Source organism: Phocoena phocoena, chromosome 2, assembly GCF_963924675.1.
Source record: "Phocoena phocoena chromosome 2, mPhoPho1.1, whole genome shotgun sequence".
In the NCBI taxonomy this organism is placed as follows: domain Eukaryota; kingdom Metazoa; phylum Chordata; class Mammalia; order Artiodactyla; family Phocoenidae; genus Phocoena; species Phocoena phocoena.
Window position 1 is genome coordinate 67353899 of NC_089220.1, and position 19304 is coordinate 67373202.

At 34.8% G+C, this 19304-nt stretch overlaps 1 protein-coding gene across 1 annotated transcript in view; it reads right to left on the reverse strand.

Annotated features, from left to right (window-relative positions):
• Nucleotides 1-19304, reverse strand: part of SCFD1 (sec1 family domain containing 1) — a 135159-nt gene that overhangs the window by 56251 nt on the left and 59604 nt on the right. The window contains exons 12-14 of the mRNA XM_065873045.1: nt 18531-18621; nt 17507-17580; nt 16737-16818 (exon numbers count right to left, since the gene is read on the reverse strand). Of these exons, the coding sequence (XP_065729117.1) occupies nt 16737-16818; nt 17507-17580; nt 18531-18621 (247 nt within the window). The remainder of the gene's footprint in view (nt 1-16736; nt 16819-17506; nt 17581-18530; nt 18622-19304) is intronic.

The window sequence follows — 19304 nt, forward strand, 5'->3', positions numbered from 1 at the left end:
AAAACCACTGTACACTTTAAATAGGTGAATTGTATGGTATGTGAATTATATCTCAATAAAGGAGTTAAAGAAAAACAACATAGCATTTCAATATATTGATTGGAAGGGAGCCTCATGTGGGAGAGAAAGGAGTGGAGATTTTCTAACCTGCATGAAAGAACTAGTATCTGTTCAGTATCCATTATGTGCAAGGCACTTTACTTACAGCTATGGCTTTCAAACATTTTTTTTTTTTTTTTTTTTGCGGTACACGGGCCTCTCACTTTTGTGGCCTCTCCCGTTGTGGAACACAGGCTCCGGACGCACAGGCTCAGTGGCCATGGCTCACGGGCTCACAGGCAGACTCTCAACCACTGTGCCACCAGGGAAGCCCTCAAATGTTTTTAAACAGAGAACCTTAGGACCCTCTTTTTCAAACCAAATCTTCTGCAGAACCCTAAACATAAAGATACAAGTTACCCATTAAATGTCTCTATTGAGCTCTAGGGTACCAGAGAACAGTGTTTAAAAACTACAAACTTAGACTATCTCATTTAATATTCCAGATAACACTTGAGCTAGGAATTATTAGTCCCATTTTAAAGATGAAGAAACAGACACAAAGAAACATAAATTTATTCAAGGTTACCAGAGTAGAAGTAGAAGAGAGTTGAGATTCAAATCCAGGTCAGACTCCAATGTACACCACAGATAAAGAGTAGGGAAAATTACATTTTCCTCAAGAACAACTTATTGCTTCCTTTGTATATGCTTTATGGAAGAAAGTATATGTGTCAATTAGTATATATTTGGGGTTTTTTTGGTAATACACATAATTTACATATATGTGGTAAAAGGTTACTTTGTCCAGAGACATAATATCTATAGGTCGGTCCTTTTTCACTTTCTTGAAATAAGGGAAAATACTGAGAGAAACAACTTCTGTCCCAAAGATTGATTATTCTTCTACAATATGGATTCAGAGGACAAAAATTGGGTAACAAGAGTTACAGGGAAAATAGACAAATTAAAATTATAAAACAAAATAACAAGGTCAAGATAATAAACAGATTTTTGGTAGCTTCAATAAATATCAAGAATAAATTATCGAGAGGGAATATTACAGAAAAATAAAGGACTATATATGGAATACAAATTATATCTAGTGAATATAAACTCTGAGAGCTATGAATTTCCTAAAAATCCCTTTAGAAGAGCTAAGAGAAGAATCTGATTTAAAAAAAAAAATTCTAGTGTTTTTCTCCCAATTTCAGAGTTATCAGTGGACAATCAGCATGATGTTTTTCATTTCTCAGTGCACTGTGTCAACATTCACATCAAATTAACCACATATATATGCATTTTATATATATTATCCAACTAAATGTACTGAATTGTCATTTACCTGTAACTGTTTATAAATTTTGTTAATTTGAAATAAAGTGTAAAGTGTTATATATATGTCTGTGGGTATGGCACATTTTTTGACTGGTGACAGCCAATAGTCTACTGGGTTTAAAAAGAACAAAAGAAGGGACACTTCTAAAAACCCTCAAGTCATTCCGGATGTGTAAGTAGTATGCATTTCTTGCCTTTTGAGAACCCATTACGTAGGAAGATTTATTGATGACCCATACAGGACATGAAAGGAATTCCTTTTTCCTTCCTACAACTGTGGGGGATATTTTTCCTTCTCTTTTACCATTCCTCTGTTTACCCTAGCTACAGGTACCACCATTCTGGGACTCCCTATTCACTGCTAGCTACAGCCTCGGTCATAGACTGAGGTGATGACAAAGATTAGAGTGGTATTTCTTGGCCTTCCTTCTTCTCCAAGCCCCAATTCTATTCCCTAGTCAGCAGTAAAAGTAAAGACAAGAAGGGATTAGACAGTTATTACTTCCTTTCACTACTAAGAATCCAAATATTCTTCTACCAGTACTTCTTACAGGAGACAGAGGGGATGATAAACCCTTCTTTGCTGCAACACAACATTTGAAACATTCCAGATTATGAATTAAATAGGGTTTGTAGGACAGGGACCTATCTGCCATGTTAATGTCTATAGGAAAGTATATCCTTAAGCTAAAATGAACTTAGAACTATACTTTTAGGATATAACCTAATCTTAAGTTGAAGATCCTTTATACTCTAGCCTTTACTTGTTTTTACTTTCTTTTTTAAATGTGCAGTTCCTATCATCATTCAAGGCTGTTTTGGATAATTCTTCCTCCAGGTGAGTGGCCTCTGTATGCTGTATTATAATAGTCTGTGGTCTGTATGTCACTAGAGTATAAAGTCTAGATTATACTAAGCTATTTGTTCATTATTTTATGGCTTGTGCCCCACAAGATGACTGGAATTCTCTAAAACTTAATTGCCTTTCATAATATAACACAATAGCATGTTAATATATTTTTAGTTATTTAGGTATATTTTTTGCTGCATTTCATGCCAGTGGGTTTATATGGGTTTGCTAACATGAAAAATTACGTTGCACTAAAACTGGATGTTCCATGAAAATATTTAAGGTGTTCTATAGCACGGCTGGCTGAAAATATTTATTCTGGAGCATTTGCTCATATGCCACAGTGACTTACAAATCTTGAATAAAATTCATCATTATACTTCTACCTCACTTCTGTGCAGAGATGGGACAGTATACTGTCAAGGTGAGGAATTGATTAGGATCTTCAATTTCTACAACAGGTTATCAACCTTACTAGTTAGTTATCTCATTTCCAAATATATGCATTTTTCTCTCTACCAAAAACACTGACTTTCTAGCATTCCAGGCCCAAATCAGAAGGTGTAACCTCAACTTCTCTGCTATCTAAATCCAGCCAATTTAAAAAAGTGATATTATTATACTATTTAAAGAATGCAAAATATTTCCACTTTAGATACTAAAAATTCTATTCTTAGTGTAAGAAAAAAAACACTAGAATGGTATAAACTTAGACTTTATTACATTGGTCACTCATAAAACTGCCCTCAATGAATTATATTTTAATATTATGCCCTTAACGTTCATTAAGTTGCCATGTAAAATCCATGACAGTAACTGATATTAAAATATTGCGTTGTTACATCACTAAATTTACTCTAGATAATGGCCAATATGAACAATGTCTTTTGTAACATAATACGAAGGAACACTTTACTTAGAATAAAAAACAAATTCTTTCTGAGAAAATTTTCAAGAATTTAATCGTATCTCTTTACTGTGGTTGCCAGAAAATTCAAAGCCAAATTTGAGAATTACAATTATAACTATATAGAAACTATTGTGAGTTTCTATTTCATGATTTTTGCTGTATGTGCTATTCGTGGAAGCTGACTTAAATCTGTTTTAGAATAAGAAAACAAGTTTATTTAATCTATAAATTTATCTTATATATTGACTCCTACTAAAAATATTTAAATTCTAACAAAAATGATCTATGTAATAAGAAATTTTAAATGTATATGAAATGATCTTTATAGATGACAAATATTAAAATACTAATATTAGCAACCTTATTATAATGAAATACAAAAAAGTGCTTTATCTATAATATTTCTGGAGAAAACAGAGGTTTATATGGCACCTGTAAACTATTATGTCTTATTTTATCATAACTCTCAGAAGCATTTAGTTTTATCTCACTAATGTGTTGAACTCTCAAAAGATATACCCAGGAAAAGAGCAGCAAATTAAATCCAAGTAAACAGAAGAAAAGAAATGATAAAAATCAGAGCAGAAATCAATGAAATTAAAAACAAGAAATCACTAGAGAAAAATCACTGGAACCAAAAGCTGGTTCTTTGAAATGATCAATCAAATTGGTAAAACTTCTAGCCAGGTTAACTAAGAATAAAGAAGAGAAGACATAAATAGTATCAGAAATGAAAGAGGGGCCATCATTACTGATCCCATGACATTAAAAGGATAATAAAAATATTTTAAACAACTCTGTGCCCATAAATTTGATAACCTAGATGAAACGAACCAATTCCTTGAAAGACACAATCTATCAAAACTCACTTATGGAATGAATAGGCCTATATTATTAAAGAAATTGATCAATAATGAATAGCTTTCCAAAATAAAAAGCATCAGGTCTAGGTGAGTTACTAGTGAATTCTACCAAATATTTAAGAAAGAAATCATTCCAAATCTCTACAATCTCTTTCAGAAAATAGAATGCAAACGAACTAGATGTTTTCTTGCTAAGATCAGGAACAAGGTAAAGATGTTCCCTCTCACACTCCTACTCAACCTTGTACTAGAAGTCCTAGCTAATGCAATAAACAAGAAAAGGAAATAAAAAGCATACAGATTGGGAAGGAAGAATAAAGCTGTCTTTGTTTGCAGATGACACTACTGTCTATGTAGAAAATCCCAAAGAAACACCAAAAAATCTCCTGGAACTAATAAGTGATTATAGCAAGATTGTAGGACACAAGGTTAATATACAAAAGTCAACCGGTTTCCAATATACTAGCAATGGACAATTGAACTTTGAAATTAAAGGAAATACCATTTTCATTAGTACTCAAAAAATAAATGAAGAGATAGTTCTTATTTATGAATAGGAAGACTCATTATTGTCAAGATGTCAGTTCTTCCCACTTGATCTATAGATTCAACACAATTCCAGTCAAAATCTCAGCAGGTTATTTGGTGGATATTGACAAACTCATTCTAAGGTTTATAAGGAGACAGGAAAGACCCAGAATAGTCAACACATTATTGAAGGAGGAAAAAAAAAAGGATGGAAGACTGACAACACCTGATTTTAATACTTAACTTAAAAGCTGCAATAATTAAGACAGTGTGGTGTTTGTGAAAAAAACCCAGACAAATATATCAATGATAGTACAGAAACAGACTCACACAAATACAGTTGACTAATCTTTGACAGAAGTGCAAATGCAATTCAATGGAGGAGGAAAGTCTTTTCAACAAATGGTGAAGGAACAACTGGACATCCACATGCAAAAAGAATATGACATACCCAACACCTTTCAGAAAAATTGACTCAAAATAGATCACAGACCTAAATGTAAATGCAAAACTAAAACTCCTACAAGATACCAGGAGAAAATTTAGATGACCTGGGTATAGTGATGACTTTTTAGATAGAACACCAAAGGCATGGTCCATGAAAGAAATAATTAAAAAGATGGACTTGATTAAAATTAGAGGCCTCTGTTCTGTGAAAGATATTACCAAGAGAATGAGAAGACAAGCCATAGATTGGGATAAGATAATTGCAAAGACACATCCATTAAGGGATTCTAATCGTCCCCCCAACAAATACAAAGAACTCTTAAAATTCAGCACTAAGAAAACAAAATACAATTTAAAAATGGGCCGAAGACCTGAACAGACGTTTCACGAAAGAAGATAGGCAGATGGCAAGTAAGTGTATGAAAAGATGCTTCACACTGTATGACATCAGAAAAATGCAAATTAAAATAAGACACACTTGGGACTTCCCTGGCAGTCCAGTGGTTAAGACCCCACCCTTCCAATGCAGGGGGCGTGGGTTCGATCCCTGGTCGGGGAACTAAGATCCCGCATGCTGCTGTGGAGCGGCCAAAAATAAAATAAATAAATAAATAATAAAAGTATGTACATGTAATAACCTATAAGGGAAAAGAATCTGAAAAATAGTGTGTATATAACTGAATCACTGTGCTGTACACATGAAACTAAAACGACATTGTATATAAATCAACTATACTTCAATAAAAATAAAGTATGTACAAAAAACAGGACATCATATATAAAAAAAAGACACACTACGTACCTATCAGAATGACTAAAATCCAACACTGGCAACACCAGATGCTGGTGAAGATATGAAGCAACAGGAACTCTCATTCACTGCTTATGGGAATGCAAAATGGTACAGCCACCTTGGAAGACAGTTTGGCAGTTGGCAGTTTTTTACAATTCTAAACATACTCTGGCCATATGATCCAGCAATCATGCTCTTAAATATTTACTGGAAGGAGCTGAAAACTTATGTCCACCCCAAAACCATCACATGGATGTTTATAGCAGCTGTATTCAAAAATGCCAAGAGTTGGGAGCAACCAAGATGTCCTTCAATAACTGAATGAATAAATAAACTATGGTACATCCAGACAATGGAATATTAATTAGCAGTAAAAAGAAATGAGCTATTAAGTCATGAAAAGGCACAGAAGGGTCTTAAATGCATTTTACTAAATAAAAGAAACTACTCTGAAAAAGTTACATACTGTATGATTCCAACTATCTGATATTCTGGAAAACAATACTGTGGAGACAGTAAAAAATCAGTGGTCAGGGATTTAGGGGGAGGAAGAACGGATACATAGGTGGAGCACAGGGGATTTTAGAGCAGTTGAACAGTATGATATTGTAATGATGGATACATGTCATTATACATTTGTCAAAACCCACAGAATGTACAACACAAAGAGTGAACCCTAATGTAACTACAGACTTTAGTTGGTATTAATAATGTATTAATATTGGCTTATCAACTGTAACAAATGTACCACATTAATGCAAGAGATTAATAACAGGGGAAACTGGGGACAGGTGGGTAAGAAGATACATGGAAATCCTCTGTACTTTTCACTCATTTTCCTGCAAACATAAAACTGCTCTAAAAAAATAGTCTATTAATTAAAAAAAAACTAAAGCCAAAAAAGACATGCATCTAATGTAAAACAAAAGAAAGGGGCACATTTAATAAAGAGTGTTTGCAATACCGTGGGAAGATGTGTGTAGCTTTGAATAATAACACCTTTCACTTTTACTTCTCCATAGATATTATATAAAATAACTCAAACCAAAGGAAAACAAGAGAGATATGATTTTGCACGTGCTTCAAAAAAAAAAGATAGCTTTAGGAGTGTAGTCTTACATTGACAATGAATACACAAAGTATATAATACATACATATATTTGCATGTATTCATGTTCACTACTAGTCAAGAAGTAACCCTAGCATGGAATTTTTCTTGAGGTATTTATTGGTATTTCAACATAACTGACCTTTAAAACAAATCCATTATTTTAAAAAGTATACTTGTTTTATGAAACAATTTAAAAGTTCACTAAATTTTCATTTCCTATTTAAGCATTCATGGACATAAAAGACTAGGCCCACTGAGTATTTTTAAAATGAATGAATGGGCTTCCCTGGTGGCGCAGTGGTTGAGAGTCCGCCTGCCGATGCAGGGGACGCGGGTTCGTGCCCCGGTCCGGGAGGATCCCACATGCCGCGGAGCGACTGGGCCCGTGGGCCATGGCCGCTGGGCCTGCGCGTCCGGAGCCTGTGCTCCGCGACGGGAGAGGCCACAGCAGTGGGAGGCCCGCGTACCGGAAAAAAAAAAAAAAAAAAAAAAAAAAATGAATGAATAAACACATTGAATGGTCAAATATTTTAGTAAGACAACTGGGGTTCCCTACTTCTAATTTTTGCTTGTTTACATTACTTTTGAACCCATGGTTACTCTAAAGGGATTATAAAAGAGCAAAACCATTCTCATTACACTTTTGGTGATTATGTTTTAAGGAACTACAGCAGGGTAGACAGAGTACAGGATTTAAAAGTCAAAAGCCAAAGTTCAAGTTCAGGCTCGGGCAGCTGGTCTCAAGTCATGTACTCAGTACCTCTGAGATTCGTTTTCCTCTGTAGAATGAGAGAACATATCTATTATGTTAAATTATCTGATTGTTAAATTATCTGATATAATTTAACAATCTATTATGTTAAATCTATTATGTTAAATTATCTGATATACAAGTGCACAAAAGAAGTTTGTACTCTTTAAAAGGAGAAAAATACATCATATGTTCATATTTTTCAGCCAACAATCATGATCTGAGGATGCTACGTTTGATAATAAAATATTTGTGAAGTGTATAGCACTCTATAAGGCACTGTAGTAAAAACACGTTCATTTACATAGTATCTTAAAATACACATTTTTTAAAGGTACTCTAGTACTCACATAACAATCAGGGTGTAAATATTTTCACTCGATTAAAATAAGAACCATCTACAGAACTGTACATTGTAGGTGATCAATAAGTATAGAGAAAAGAAAGCAAAAATGGCAGTATCAGGAGTCAGGTAAAAGAATGCAAAATTCTTTAAGGCATTTCTTTAAATGAAACATTTCTTGACTTTACCTGATAAACTGAACCGGACTGAAACTGAATAACAATGATAAATGGTATGGTAAAGAGATAACAAGACAAAATACAAAAAGTTCCAAGTTTGAGTTCCAACTCTGCCATTAACTAGGGAACATTTAACCTTTTCTTTTCTTATTTCCTTCACTGACTAAATGAAGAATATTTCACAAAACAGGTTCTGCAGAATGTTAGTTCTCAGAGCTGGTTATAAGAAATAATCCCTAGAGGTGTTCCAAAGTCAACGGAGTTTGAGAAATATTGGCTAAATAAGTTTTTTAAATGCATATATTGGGCTTCCCTGGTGGCGCAGTGGTTAAGAATCCACCTGCCAATGCAGGGGACACGGGCTTGAGCCCTGGTCTGGGAAGATCCTACGCGCCGTGGAGCAACTAAGCCCGTGTGCCATAACTACTGAGCCTGTGCTCTAGAGCCCGTGAGCCACAACTACTGAAGTCCGCGCATCTAGAGCCCATGCTGCGCAACAAGAGAAGCCACCACGATAAGAAGCCCATGCTATGCAACGAAGAGTAGTCCCCGCTCGCTGCAACTAGAGAAAGCTCGCGTGCAGCAACGAAGACCCAATGCAGCCAAAAATAAATAAATTTTTAAAAATAAAATGTGTATATTATACTGCATTATGAATCTCCAAGAGGGGGGATACAGTAAATTTTATTTTTAACCTTATTTCACCAAGGAAGAAACCTCACTAATTTGTGGAATCTACTAAAAACTCTGTCCCACGGTTCCTTCTATCTTGAAAATCCTAGTTCCACAGGAGGTTCGAGAAGGACTTTGGAAAGTGGGTGCTACAGGACTGAAGAATTATAAGGGCTATGTTTGATTTTTTACTTTCTACTTTGATTTGTATATCCCTGGTGCTAGTCTGCTAGTCTATGTGTTGTCATTGTAAGTGACCTCAAATTCTGTAGAACAAGTCAAGGTATAAATAAATAAATAAAATGTGAGAAATCTATTTAAAAAAGTAAGGAATGCATCTGTCCTCTCTTTTTATTTTAAACATTTGACTGTTCATCTCAATTCTGCTTCTACCCTCTGCATTTAACCTACTGCATATTCCTATAAGGGAAAAGTCTGTAAAAAACTCCTGGGTTTACCCACTCACAAATTACGTAGCATATTCTGTTTCTTAATATTCTATGTCACTTAAAACACAATGCCAAAAATCCACATTACCAAAATTAGTCTTTGGCTTTCTCAATGACTTAATTAAAATCTGTTTTCTTATCTGTAAATGACCTGAAATAGATGAACACTAAGCCTTGTTTGAATTTTTCACTTTTATTGATGTATAATGACATACAATACACAGAATTTGTTAAGTTTTAACATATGTATATACCCATGAAACCATGAACACAATCCAAACACTGAACATATCATTCATCACCCAAGGAAATTTTCTCAATGTACTTCTTTCCTTTTGGCCCTTCAACACCCTTCTCTATGTCCTGCTTTCTGTCACTATAGATTAGCTTGCATTTTTATGAATTTTATATAAATGCAATTAGATTATGTACTTTTTTGGTGTGTGTGGCTTCTTTCACTCAGTGTAATTACTCTGAGATTCATCTATTCATCTTTCACTCAGTGCAATTACTATGAGATTCATCCAGCAATACATATTGTATGTATTAATAGTACCTTCCTTTTAATTGTAGAATATTCCATTGTATAGATATACCATAATTTGTTCATTCAATTCACCTGTTGCTAGACATTTGGATTGTTTCCAGTTTTGGGCTATGACAAAGAGCTGCTATAAATATTCATGTACAATGAACGTATATGCTTTCATGTATCTTCAGTAAACACCTAGGAGTAGAATGGCTGGAGTATATAATGGGTTTGTGTTTAACATTTTAAGGAACAGATATACTGTTTTCCAAAGTGGGTGTACCATTTTATATTCCTACCAGCAATATATAAGAGTTCTAGTTCTTTTGCATCCTTGCCAAAGGTTGGCAGAATCAATATTTTAAATTTTAGACATTTTAATAGATGTATAGAGGTATCTCACTATTGTTTTAGTTGTATTTTTCTAATGATTGTTGACACTGAACTTACTTGTCACCCGTGTATCTTTTTTAGTCAAATCTTAGTTCAAATCTTTTTTTTTTTTTTTTTTTTTGCAGTACACGGGCCTCTCACTGCTGTGGCCTCTCCCGTTGCGGAGCACAGGCTCCGGACGCGCAGGCTCAGCGGCCATGGCTCATGGGCCCAGCCGCCCCGCTGCATGTGGGATCTTCCCGGACCGGGGCACGAACCCGTGTCCCCTGCATCGGCAGGGCGTCTCTTAACCACTGCGCCACCAGGGAGCCCCTGTTCAAATCTTATACCCTTTTAAAAATTGGGTTGTTCATTTTCCCTTTATTGAGTTTTTTTTTTTTTGCGGTACGCAGGCATCTCACTGTTGTGGCCTCTCCCGTTGTGGAGCACAGGCTCCGGATGCGCAGGCTCAGCGGCCATGGCTCACGGGCCCAGCCGCTCCGTGGCATGTGGGATCTTCCGGGACCGGGGCACGAACCCGTGTCCCCTGCATCGGCAGGCGGACTCTCAACCACTGTGCCACCAGGGAAGCCCCCTTTATTGAGTTTTGAGAAGTCTTTATTTCTATGAATTTAACGTTTATGAATCTATTAAACTGAGTCTTGCTAAATGACAATGCTTCATCTTCATGAAAACATGGAAGAAAAGTGAGAGCAAAAAGCTAGGAAAAGGTAATTTCACACTATGTTTTGAGGATGTGGAAGTACCCTCCAGAAATTCATAGTGAGTAAGAAACTGAAGGATATTTCACTCATTCAAGAGCTGTCTTCGGTCATACTTGGAGTAAAGAAAACTTTAAGTTCTTATAGTGACTAATCATAATTGGGATGAAAAGAGGTAGAAGATAGTGACAGTATGTCCACTGGGGACTTCCTGCTACAAGATATATTTTCCCCTGCCTTGAAGAAAAGACACCAAGGTCATATGAACATTCACTTGGTATGTGTACTGGACAAGAGATCATTTAAAAGAGATCAGTCAAAATCCAGCCTGAGAAATGTTCTGATTTATAGTACAGTAAAATTTCTTCCCTACTGTGATCAGGAGAGTAGTGATCAGTTCATCAAAGTCAGTTAATGTACAAAATAAAAAAGGACTTGTGTTGTATATAAACATTTTAAGCACTACCTTTTAACTTAAGGTCTAAAATGTATAATTGTCTGTCAATCTTGACGTAGACCCAAGACCTTTCCCTTGAGTACTGAGGTTCACTGACTGAAATTTTTTTCTTTCTTGCATAATGCATACCTATAAGGGATCACCTACAACTTCTAGTTTGTTTCTTTGAAGTGAAATAAAAAAAATTATAAACATTTACAAAGCAAGTTTAGTGTTTTTCAAGATTTTCTAATGTCTTACAGTTTTTGTGTTTTTTTTTTTTTACCTGCTACTAAATTAAGCAATAATTAAATCACCATCTTCATTGAGTCTAAGGCATGTAACTTAGTTTTATAGAAACAATCCTCTTTTCCTACTCATACCATTGACATAAACAGATTGGAATCAAATACAAATAACTCTTTGGTAAGCAAAAAATTCAACTTGCAAACATACTAGCTGTCAAATGTCAGCATGTCAATAATGTGGCCAGCAACCACTGTTTTACCAAGGGAATAGAGGGCATCAGCTAATTTGATGTGTTGACTAGTGAAGATCAGTTCAGTTTCTACTTTATTTTGAAAGCTTATTTTCCCCTAAGAAAGACAGTGAAGTTGAACCAAAGAAAAATTAGTCCCCTGAAGGAGGGGCTCCAGTTAAAACCTAGCATCGCTATCAAGGGCTAAACCTTGTTCAGAGTGTAGACCTAAGGCAGTACATGTTTGCTTGACCAGATGATGTCTTTAGATCTAATTCAGTACCTCTTAACTTTCTCCACAAGAAGAACAAAAATTAATATTCAGCACCAATGAAGCCTTGATCCACAACAGCTTATTAACAGCTAATTCTTTGCCGGCTGCCTCAGGAAGGAGCATTCAGATGTAAGAGCATTAGGGGAAAGAGATAAGGCCATTTCTCTCTCTCATCTACTATGACTCACAGCTAGCTAACTTTTCCTTTTCTTAGGTTTCTGACGCTAGAGAGTAATTAATTCAGTGTGATTATGCAGGTGAGACAACAATAATTAAAATAAATTAAAATTTGTCTATAAATTATTTAAGTAATCTCAGAATCCATTCTGTAACAACCAGCAAGTGGGGGAAAAGCTTATTTGTATTAGAAATGAAAAAGTTGCTAAAGAGGTTTCAAAAGATAAGGTTTACTTTAAACAAGTGAGGATTCAACAATTTAATCTATTAGACCAACGTTAACTACCCAAGCCACTAAAATCCTTAGAATATCAATACATTTACATGATAATATTTGCCAAACTTGTTGCAAACTGCTGTGCTCCTTCTATCTTTCCACTGAAACATTAACTACTGGATAACTGCCAGGACTTCTCTTCTGGTATTCTGCTTCAGAAAACCATCTAAAGAAATGTAAGAAGCAGCTATAATCTGAACACCCCAAAAGAATATGCAAAATTGCAATAAAGACAAATACCAAGAGAAGTGTTCTGAGATCTCTGCATTAAAAGTCATAATATTCTTGCTAATAATAACTAGTAACTACTCAGGTGAATAAATGTTTACAAAGAGGTGGTCAACAAATTCTAATGAAAAGAGTAAGAGATGATGGGGGAGTGGGATGAATTGGGAGATTGGGATTGACATATATACACTATTGATACTATGTATAAAATAGATAACTAATGAGAACATACTGTATAGCACAGGGAACTTTACTCAGTGCTTGGTAATGACCTAAATGGGAAGGAAAACCAAAAAAGAGGGGATATATGTATACATACGACTGATTCACTTTGCTGTACAGCAAGAAACTAACACAACATTGTTAAGCAACTATACTCCAATAAAAATTAAAAATAATAAAAAGAGATAATGGAGAAAAATACTTCTTTAATTATTATTAACATTATATAGCCAGGGGCAGATGGTGTAACATAATAATGGCACAAATAAACATGCCACTTAAAAGTAAATATTTTAAAACTGGAAATTTAATAATTATGAAAAACTGTAAGAAAAAATTTTATAACTAGAAGTAATGAGAAAAAATGGAAACAATAGCATTTACGTGCTAGTTTTGACTAGGGAGAATAACTTAAGAAAGATGGTTAACATTAAAACAGGACTCTTCACAGAAGACATCCCAATTTTTCTATACTAATAAAATTTCTTTTTTATTATTTATTTATTTATTTAATTTTTGGCTGCATTGGGTCTTTTGTTGCTGCCCGCGGGTTTTTCTCCAGTTGCAGTGAGTGGGGGGCTACTCTTCGTTGTGGTGCGCAGGCTTCTCACTGGGTGGCTTCTCTTGTTGCAGAGCATGGGATCTAGGCGCGCGGGCTCAGTAGCTGTGGCTCACGGGCTCTAGAGAGCAGGGTCAGTAGTTGTGGCGCACGGGTTTAGTTGCTCCACGGCATGTGGGATCTTCCCGGACCAGGGCTCGAACCTGTGTCCCCTGCATTGGCAGGTGGATTCCTAACCACTGCGCCACCAGGGAAGCCCTAATAGAATTTCTTATATCAGAATAACTCAGAGTATGTGGCTTATTAAATACAACTATAATTTATATGTAAGTAGTTAAAATAAATATGCTCCTTTATCTGTGATTTAAAAACTTCTACTATTAATTGGGTTTCCTAGAATGATCCAATCAGGAATATTGTGTTCTATACATGACATTATTTTCCCTCTGCAAGTGAATGACCTTATATATAATGTCCTTTATAGTTTCTTTATATCAGATCCTACTAGGAATATGGTGTCTTCCTTGAGTTACAGCACAAAAATTATTCCAAAATATGTAGATTTTATATACAAGTATTTAACACACTGAATGACAAATTAGTTTCTTAGCATAAGATGCTCTGCCAGACAATTAGCAGCCCTGGAAGAAATAAGTTCCTTTATAAAGAGAGCCAAGCAACCAGGTCTTAAGGCAGAATTTTTGGGTCAGGCATGGTGGCTTATTAAAGTATCTCAGACAGACGGCATCTGTTAGGACAAAGTGATTCTCAAAAACTCATATACAATTATAAATAAGCATCATAAAGAACTTCGTGGGCAAATTTTGCCTTAAAAAACACCATTTTTCACCTAGTCACGTATACTAGCCATCTTCCAGTTCTCCACTTACTTCCAGAACTCACCCATCCCTCAAACAGCTCAGACCATTCTCTTGTTAAAACATAAATCAGATCATGGCATTAACCTCATCATACTATTTCCCTATCATCCCTATTTCTCTTGACCCCATAGTCTATCACTCTTTCTCTCCTCACTATAAGTACATTAGACTTCTTCTAGGTCCTCCAAAACAATTTGTTCCTGCCTTGAGGCCTTTGCAGCACATGTTAGTCACTCTGCCTGGAATACGTGGCCCTGAAATTTTCATTAACTGGCTCCTTCGTGTGATTCGGGTCTCAATTAAAACATCACCTTATCAAAGGTGATTTCCTTTGATGGTGATTTCACTTACTCTAGAACAGCCCTCTGAGCCAGTGTCTATCATATCACATCACCCTAATTTGGTGTTTTCATATCACCTAAATGCCTGACGTTATCCTGTTTTCTAATTTGCTTACTTTGCTTGTTGTCACTACTATATTAGCTCCAAGAGAACAAAGAACTTGTCTGTCCTGTTTATTACAGAATCTCTAGGGCCCAGCACAACACCTACAGAGCCACTTAACATAATTGAGTAAGTAAATTACTTTAACCAGAATTTTCTCAAACCATAAGCTCTAGTCTCTGACCTAGAGTATATTCATATAAATTTGTGGCAGGATACTGTTTGTAAAGTTTTATGAATAAGATGAAACTGTGCACTTTCCATTGGTATGATAATTAGTTACTTTGGGTTACACAATTCAGTCTGGAAGTAGAAGCTAAGCTTGGCACTTTCCTGGTTTTACAACTGTGAGAACTGAAGTCAGAAAGTAAAATATAAGTATTAATAAACATTTAATAATGAAAAAAATTAATGAAAAAACTATATGTCAAAAAAATCCAAGGAACAGTTTAAATCTCAAGGTACATACAGGACTATTAACAATTGTCATAAACAGCACGTAATCAAGAAACATTTGTTTAATGGATCATAAGATCTTGATTACATAATTATAGTTCAGTAGATGTAAAGCAGAACCTATATTTTGTTTTAATGCAATACATTTTTTTTTTTTTTTTTTTTTTAGCGGTACACGGGCCTCTCACTGTTGTGGCCTCTCCTGTTGCGGAGCACAGGCTCCGCAATACATTTTTGTTTAACTTTTTATATTAGATTCACAGTCTTCATATTTAGCCTTGTAAGCAAAGCCTTTACTTTCCTAGTGAAGTAAATTTTCAATATAGCTCTTTGTTGCATTTTACTGGTTATATATATTATCTCCACAGGAGACAATGATCTCAGGTAAAAAAAATTTGATCAGCATTTTCCCACTTTACAGAGATGCAACATATGGAAGTGAAAATATCAGCAGCAGAAATCATCTATAGATTGCTCAATTATGTTTCTATTCCTGTAGGTACATGAAAATAGCAAGCATCACTATCAAGATGTGGGGGAAAAAAAATCGGGTTGTCAGCTTAACAGAAATTATGCAGGTTTAAATTCTATGCTGTACAATGTCCATTATTTATCTATATTAGCTCCTTTCTAATGCTCTAAGGCTTTTTAAATCATTAAGAAAGAAAAATATTTAATCCCCTTTTCCATAAATCCAAGTTGTTATCAATACTTTGGACAGGAAGCAAGCATATTCAGCTTTTTTACATTGCTTTTTCAAATGTATCATCTCAAATGGAAAGTAGGGGTCAGTAATAGCCACATTCTAGTATATCATCAATCTGTCACTGGAATTCAGTTCCATGTCCAGAGAATAAATGACAGTAGAATACTGAAGAATGGATTAAGTCCAGTTGATACAGAGTTACCATGAATGAAGTAATGAGAAAAAAGAACTATGATAACAACATACAGAATATCCAGTACATTTGTTTCAAAATCACAGTATAGCAGGTAACAGTAAGAAGCAATAATGCTAACAGACTAATCTAAAACTAAAAAGTTCAGAACCAAGTTACATAATGAATAGATATTTTAGATAGTACTATAGTAAAAGGGATGTCTAAATCTGTATTACTGATGTTTAGATACAGGTCTACTATTAACAAAGTAATACAATAAAATGTAATAAAAATATCACAGATGCTAACTTCTCTTTACTGAACATGTAACCTTGGACAAATCACTAATCTTCCTGGATGGGTTTCCTCATTTGCAAAAATGAAGGTAATAATGCTGCCTTCAATAATTATATCTCTTAACATTACAGTGAGGGCTCAACAAGATAATGAATATGAAAGAATCTTACAAAGTCTAAAACCCTACAAAAATTGTAGCTATATTGTGGGGAAGGAAAAGCTAAATTTACCTTTATATGTTCTAAAACAGCAGTGGCAACATTTGTATGGAGATCAATAAGTCTTTTTTTTTCAAGGAGTTCTGGCAAAGAACTACAAGTATCAAAAAATTGAAAATTAACCATTAAATTCTCTAAGGAAATGACATAAATTTTAATAAAACACACACCTGGTTGCTTCCTCTGAGGATACTTGGAACAGTAAAACAGGGACAAAATTACATGTTAAACTATCAACTGAACTTAATCTCTAGGCTTGAACACATACAGTATTTACCACTTTAATACAGTTGAAATGCTTCTTATTTTAAAATAACCTGCCTCCCAAATATCATTATTCTACCATTTAACTTTCTGATTCCAAAATTTGGAGGTTTAGAATAAAATCAGATTAATGTGAAATTTCTAAAACACGAAACGCTCTCTCCTTGATGGCATTTAAAGTATGAAAAAGATACTGCTTAAACTTTAGCTAATAAAGTAATAGCAGCAATGATAAAATTAACAATAACTCACCTTACTTTATCAGCGATACTATCTCGGTGGCAAAATTACCCCCATTATACAATTCTAACTAGTAAAAGGAACAAATGATCTGCTATATGAAAAGGAGGGAACTTAAATCAGCTTGAACATATTAAAAACACAATTTAGTTCTTTAGTCTGAAGGTATATGCTATTACTATTATTTCCTATCATGAAAAATATTAATCAATTTTTTAACCTCCAAAATAAATTCTTATCAACAGAAAGATTTCAAAGAGGATAAACTGCCTACTTACCTAACGGCTGATGTTAACTTAGCAGTATTGTCAGACAGCATACTTATGGCTCCTTCATCTTCCCCTTCTAGTCCCTGGAAGGAAAAAAAGGTCCCAGTAACTACTCAGAAATCCCAAGCCCAAGCATGAAAATCAATATATTCCTAAGATCACTGATAAACAGTAAGATTCTGGTCACCCAGGATAATAATTCTTCCCTTCTAAGGAGCAAGCATCTGCATTTTTGACAGTTATAGAAAAGTTCTAGTCACCACCAATCTAATGAGTGGTTGGATGACTAAAAAAAGGACCAGCTGGCATTTTCAGATAAAGAAATAGGCCCAGAGACTTCCCTGGTGGCACAGTGGTTAAGAATCCACCTGCCTATGCAGGGGACACGGGTTCAAGCCCTGGTCCAGGAAGATCCCACATGCCGTGAAGCAACTAAGCCCATGCGCCACAACTACTGAGCCTGCGCTCTAGAGCCCGCGAGCCACAACTACTGAACCCACGTGCCATGACTACTGAAGCCCATGCGCCTAGAGCCCGTGTTCCATAACAAGAGAAGCCACCACAATGAGAAGCCCGTGCGCCGCAACAGAGTAGTCCCTGCTCGCCGTAACTAGAGAAAGCCCATGCACAGCCAAAAATAAATAAATTTATTAAAAAAAAGAAAATGAAAAGAGAAGTAGGCCCAGAGACTTGCCACAGGTCACACAGTAATAAACAGTACAGCTCAAATTTGAAGCTAGATCAAAAATATAGTAAAATGAGCAGCACTGGAACATGTATCTCTAAAATATACTCACATTATATATTTTTTCAAATCATAAATTCATATTTTTTTTTTAAAGAGTCCACTCTTCTCCTTAGAACTTAGATTTCTTTTTAAAAAAGATCTTTTATGTAAGTTGGGAATATATTTTTTTTGTTATTAAAGCAATGAATGGCCTTGAATTTTTGTAAGGAAAAAAAGTTAACTTCTTTCCCCCTCCAGATGTCCTTCTGCTTCCCTATATTTCCAAGAAAGTAAACAGAATCTTACCATAATGCTTTTAAGTCGTTTAACCTCATCTTCCTGTGCTCTGTAAGACTCTAGTTCTTGCTGAACTGATTCTGCAACTTCTGGGAATGGACTGAAACAGTATTGCACAAGAGGAACTATAAGTATGAGATTAGAAGATTGATTTTTGTGTGAATTTTGAAATATATACAATGAGGATTTATTATTATTTCAAATGTATTCATTTAGATTTGAATGTATATTATATATAACACAGGCAGAAAACATTTAGGATAAATACTACTATATATCCTTGTGATATCTATTTACATTGTAAATACTATTTCTTTAAAATGCATAATACTTATATATATAAACAAATTTAAATTTTATTTCTATTCTTTTCATTAACTGTATCATTTTCTCTTCACCTATACACTATTAGAAAAAATAAAAAGATATTTAAGTGACTGAAAAACAAAGTAAGAGAAACCACAGTATATCAAACATCAATTAAATATTACCAGGCAAATTAACATATAGTGTCAAAGGGTCCATGTAACTACAAAGATGTACTAAAAAATATTACATGCTGTGAAAAAAAACTGTAACTGTGAAAAAAATCTTTTAATTCTGTAAATTCAATATCTAGACCACCACTGGTAAAAATAGAACATGGGCCCAGTTTTTGTTTGTTTGTTTTGTTTTTATTAATTTTTACTGGAGTATAGTTGCTTTACAATGTTGTGTTGGTTTCTGCTGCATAACAAAGTAAATCAGCTATATGTATACATATATCCCCATAACCCTTCCCTC